This window comes from Poeciliopsis prolifica, unplaced genomic scaffold, assembly GCF_027474105.1.
Source record: "Poeciliopsis prolifica strain line A6 unplaced genomic scaffold, Auburn_PproV2 SCAFFOLD044, whole genome shotgun sequence".
Taxonomy (NCBI): Eukaryota; Metazoa; Chordata; class Actinopteri; order Cyprinodontiformes; family Poeciliidae; genus Poeciliopsis; species Poeciliopsis prolifica.
The window spans coordinates 3,718,346-3,724,345 of NW_026562419.1; the positions used below are offsets into that span (position 1 = coordinate 3,718,346).

At 37.5% G+C, this 6,000-nt stretch overlaps 1 protein-coding gene across 1 annotated transcript in view; it reads right to left on the reverse strand.

Moving 5' to 3' along the window:
• Positions 1-5,444, reverse strand: part of LOC129376517 (uncharacterized) — a 226,746-nt gene extending 221,302 nt beyond the window's left edge. Inside the window, exons 1-2 of the mRNA XM_055056124.1 lie at positions 5,229-5,444; positions 3,908-4,249 (exon numbers count right to left, since the gene is read on the reverse strand). Coding sequence (XP_054912099.1) covers positions 3,908-4,249; positions 5,229-5,352 — 466 coding nt within the window. The 5' untranslated portion in view covers positions 5,353-5,444. The remainder of the gene's footprint in view (positions 1-3,907; positions 4,250-5,228) is intronic.
• Positions 5,445-6,000: the final 556 nt, after the last annotated feature.

Below are 6,000 nucleotides of genomic sequence, written 5' to 3' on the forward strand. Positions count from 1 at the left end.
ACTCTGAGTTATTAATATCTGAAGCTCTGAGTTATTAACACCTGAAACTCTGAGTTATTAATACCTGAAGCTCTGAGTTATTAATACTTGAAACTCTGAGTTATTAATACCTGAAGCTCTGAGTTATTAATATCTGAAGCTCTGAGTTATTAACACCTGAAACTCTGAGTTATTAATATCTGAAGCTCTGAGTTATTAATACCTGAAGCTCTGAGTTATTAATACCTGAAGCTCTGAGTTATTAACACTGAAGCTCTGAGTTATTAACACCTGAAGCTCTGAGTTATTAATACCTGAAGCTCTGAGTTATTAATACCTGAAACTCTGAGTTATTAATACCTGAAGCTCTGAGTTATTAACACCTGAAGCTCTGAGTTATTAATACCTGAAGCTCTGAGTTATTAACACCTGAAGCTCTGAGTTATTAACACCTGAAGCTCTGAGTTATTAACACCTGAAGCTCTGAGTTATTAATACCTGAAGCTCTGAGTTATTAACACCTGAAGCTCTGAGTTATTAACACCTGAAGCTCTGAGTTATTAATACCTGAAGCTCTGAGTTATTAACACCTGAAGCTCTGAGTTATTAACACCTGAAGCTCTGAGTTATTAACACCTGAAGCTCTGAGTTATTAATACCTGAAGCTCTGAGTTATTAACACCTGAAACTCTGAGTTATTAATACCTGAAGCTCTGAGTTATTAACACCTGAAGCTCTGAGTTATTAATACCTGAAGCTCTGAGTTATTAACACCTGAAGCTCTGAGTTATTAACACCTGAAGCTCTGAGTTATTAATACCTGAAGCTCTGAGTTATTAACACCTGAAACTCTGAGTTATTAATACCTGAAGCTCTGAGTTATTAACACCTGAAGCTCTGAGTTATTAATACCTGAAGCTCTGAGTTATTAACACCTGAAGCTCTGAGTTATTAACACCTGAAGCTCTGAGTTATTAACACCTGAAGCTCTGAGTTATTAATACCTGAAGCTCTGAGTTATTAACACCTGAAGCTCTGAGTTATTAACACCTGAAGCTCTGAGTTATTAATACCTGAAGCTCTGAGTTTATTAACACCTGAAGCTCTGAGTTATTAACACCTGAAGCTCTGAGTTATTAACACCTGAAGCTCTGAGTTATTAATACCTGAAGCTCTGAGTTATTAACACCTGAAACTCTGAGTTATTAATACCTGAAGCTCTGAGTTATTAACACCTGAAGCTCTGAGTTATTAATACCTGAAGCTCTGAGTTATTAACACCTGAAGCTCTGAGTTATTAACACCTGAAGCTCTGAGTTATTAATACCTGAAGCTCTGAGTTATTAATACCTGAAGCTCTGAGTTTTAACACCTGAAGCTCTGAGTTATTAATACCTGAAGCTCTGAGTTATTAATACCTGAAGCTCTTAGTTATTAATACCTGAAGCTCTGAGTTATTAATACCTGAAGCTCTGAGTTATTAATACCTGAAACTCTGAGTTATTAACACCTGAATCTCTGAGTTATTAATACCTGAAGCTTTGAGTTATTAATACCTGAAGCTCTGAGTTATTAATACCTGAAGCTTTGAGTTATTAATACCTGAAGCTCTGAGTTATTAATACCTGAAGCTCTGAGTTATTAACACCTGAAGCTCTGAGTTATTAATACCTGAAGCTCTGAGTTATTAATATCTGAAGCTCTGAGTTATTAATACCTGAAGCTCTGAGTTATTAATACCTGAAGCTCTGAGTTATTAACACCTGAAGCTCTGAGTTATTAACACCTGAAGCTCTGAGTTATTAATACCTGAAGCTCTGAGTTATTAATATCTGAAGCTCTGAGTTATTAATACCTGAAACTCTGAGTTATTAATATCTGAAGCTCTGAGTTATTAATACCTGAAGCTCTGAGTTATTAATATCTGAAGCTCTGAGTTATTAATACCTGAAGCTCTGAGTTATTAATACCTGAAGCTCTGAGTTATTAATATCTGAAGCTCTGAGTTATTAATACCTGAAGCTCTGAGTTATTAATACCTGAAGCTCTGAGTTATTAATACCTGAAGCTCTGAGTTATTAATACCTGAAACTCTGAGTTATTAACACCTGAAGCTCTGAGTTATTAATACCTGAAACTCTGAGTTATTAATACCTGAAGCTCTGAGTTATTAACACCTGAAACTCTGAGTTATTAATACCTGAAACTCTGAGTTATTAATACTTGAAGCTCTGAGTTATTAATACCTGAAGCTCTGAGTTATTAATACCTGAAGCTCTGAGTTATTAACACCTGAAACTCTGAGTTATTAATACCTGAAGGTCTGAGTTATTAATACCTGAAGCTCTGAGTTATTAATACCTGAAGCTCTGAGTTATTAATACCTGAAGCTCTGAGTTATTAATACCTGAAGTTCTGAGTTATTAATACCTGAAGCTCTGAGTTATTAATACCTGAAGCTCTGAGTTATTAATACCTGAAGCTCTGAGTTATTAATACCTGAAGCTCTGAGTTATTAATACCTGAAGCTCTGAGTTATTAATGTCTGAAGCTCTGAGTTATTAATACCTGAAGCTCTGAGTTATTAATACCTGAAACTCTGAGTTATTAATACCTGAAGCTCTGAGTTATTAACACCTGAAGCTCTGAGTTATTAATACCTGAAGCTTTGAGTTATTAATACCTGAAACTCTGAGTTATTAATACCTGAAGGTCTGAGTTATTAATACCTGAAGCTCTGAGTTTATTAACACCTGAAGCTCTGAGTTATTTAATACCTGAAGGTCTGAGTTATTAATACCTGAAGCTCTGAGTTATTAATACCTGAAGCTCTGAGTTATTAATACCTGAAGCTCTGAGTTATTAATGTCTGAAGCTCTGAGTTATTAACACCTGAAGCTCTGAGTTATTAATACCTGAAACTCTGAGTTATTAATACCTGAAGCTCTGAGTTATTAACACCTGAAGCTCTGAGTTATTAATACCTGAAGCTCTGAGTTATTAATACCTGAAGCTCTGAGTTATTAATGTTGAAGCTCTGAGTTATTAATACCTGAAGCTCTGAGTTATTAATACCTGAAGCTCTGAGTTATTAACACCTGAAGCTCTGAGTTATTAATACCTGAAGCTCTGAGTTATTAATACCTGAAACTCTGAGTTATTAATACCTGAAGCTCTGAGTTATTAATATCTGAAACTCTGAGTTATTAATGTTGAAATTCAAACAAGTTGAATCACTTCAATGTTTCAGGCTTTAATTCATCATAATACTGGAAAACATAACAAAATAAACACTTTATAAAAAAGCACAAACATGTAAACCTGATAAACACATTGAGGTCAGATTAAATACAAACAGAAAAATCTCAATAAAATATTCATTATTCTTCATGTTTCCAACATTTTTCTTTCTCTTGCTGCAACATGGATCCTGATGAAGCTTCATGTCTGCAGACATTCAGGATTTTCCTCAGATTATCACCAAATGACCAGGAAACACTTTTCTGCTCCTCAGATTAAAGTTGAGGATGGATCCACTGATGTGAAATGGATCAATAACAAACGGCCCAAAATCAGCTGATGCTGCTGGGACTGACGCATCATTTAAATCACCAACCTGGACGCATCTGAGAAAGATTTTACTGATGGAAGTTCTGCAGATTATAATCCAGAGACATGGATTATGGTCCATTTCACATCAGTGGATGTCAGGCCTGTATAAAAGTGACATCATGATTGATCAGATCAGGAAGTTGATCAGCTGTGATGTTGACCAACTATCAGTCCGATGGATCCATCCTGGTTTCCTGAGTTCTTGTCTCCTGCAGACAAAGACGGAACTAGAATCAGTGAATCAAATGATCCCAGGTGTTTCTGAGATCCAGAACCAGGAAGGTGCTGGTTCTGATCCAGAGTTAAAGAGACTCACCTGGAGGAGGATGAAGGGAAACATGCAGGTTGATGGTTCTGATCAGTTCAGCATCCAGGCTTCCTTGATTTTGAACTCGACATTCATATGTTCCATTATCGCTGGTCGTCACGTTCATCACAACCAGAGACACGTTTCCATCCTTCATCTGTCTGTCTGCCAGATCCACTCGGTTCTTGTAAGATCGGTGCTGGATAGATGGATCAATCTGATCGTTTCTAAACAGAAGAACAAATTCCTCCTCCAGATCGGTTCTGCTCCACTCCACAGCTACAGGTTTGTTCCCAGTAGTTGTTGTTGTACAGTTCAGAGTGACGTTCTGTCCAGAATAACCTGTGACGTCTGGAACAACAGAGAGGTCAAAGGTCAAAGAGGATTGTGTACTTCCATGGCAGGTTAAAATGCTTCACCAAGTCACTTCAGTGGTTAACAGTCACTGAGACCAACTTAGTGACTGACGACACGTTGATCCACTTTTCAGACCCTGGAGCTTCATGTTCTGAGATCCAGAACCAGGAAGCTACAGATGTTGGGTTTAAATGCTTTGTGGATAAAAACAGGATTTATTTTTAGCTTGTTTAGGTAACAAACATCTGTTAGAAACTGAACAAGTTTTGCTCGTACAAGTAACAAAGTCTTCTGTAGAGAAATGTTGAAAGCACAAATATAGATCCTGTGAAAGTTCAGCTCTCTCTCACTGCACTCTTCTTATGCAATGAACAGCAAAACTAAAGATTGATTTACTGAACATGATGGCTGAGAGAGGAAAGATGAGGAAGCAATCAGAGCAAGTCAATCTGAGTACCGGGTCAGAACCAGAACATCTTAGTAGATGTCAGGCTGCTGTTGATCCCAGCTGGCATGGAGACGAGATGTTCTCGACCTAGATCTGGATCCACACCTACATTCTAGATTCTAGATCTAGATCCAGATCCAGATCTGTGTGAATTGGTCTCTAAATGATGCCTGATTGTCTGAGCTGTTAATCAGTCCAGATCTTCTTCACTTTCAGGCTTTAGCTGCATGAACTAGATTTAGACAAGAATCGTTTTCCTTTCAACCGGAAGTCAGAGCTCAGATCAGGGCGTGACGTCACCAGAAGCTTGGTCTCTATGTTAGCTGGTTTTACAAACATTGAGGTTTTATCATGATTTATTGTTCTTATTATGACTCTAATATAACCGGACTATAATGTTTCGCATTGTGTTCAACTGCTAGCAACGTCATCATCGCATCATCCGAGTTTCCTGATGGTCTTTTGTCTCTGGATCAACAGATTGTGAGAATCTTGCGTTAAGATGAAGGCGGATTAAAAACTCACCTTCAGCAGAGACAGAACCGATACTGAGAGTCCAGCAGAACCACACGATCATGAAACGAACCATTTCTACAGTCTGTATGTTAGACGTAACGTTATATGGCGGTGATGGGTCCCCGATGCGCATGCGCCAAGCTCTCAGACCAACCCGTCTCTGTGCGCGTGATGCTTTCAACGAGTCACGTGAGCGACAGAAAAACACTGAGGCGCCAAACTGTTTATAAGGAAGCGAATCTGTCAACGGGATGAATGGTTGTTTGGTGGAAGAGGCGGAAACGAGAGAACAGAATTTGAATTTTGGCGGATCGCATAAGCTGTACATTGACTGTAGCAGCATGGCTTCTACATTTCAACTTTGGAAAGATGTTAAAAACTGGTTATGTCTCAAACTTGAAGACATCCCTGAGATAAATATCACCCACATTTTGTATTATGTTGATAACCTTGATGATCAAATATCTGATATGGTGAATTGTTTTCTTACTTGTTAAATATCATATACATTGCTGTAAATGGAGAGGTTCTACTCCTAGTTTTGATTTTTTATTAAACTGATTCAGAAGAATCAGTTTAAGCTGTTTTATGCTTCCCTGAAACTTTTGAAAACTAGGTATGCAAAAAAAGTGACTGACAGTATCTCTACTTTTCTTTTGTTTTGAATCTTGCTTGGTTTTTTAGTCATTTGCCTTACAGTTTGTTTGTTTTTTCTGTCTGTATTTTCAGCCCCTTGTTTCTTTGTTTCTTATTTACCTATGTTGTAATGTTCTTTGTACCT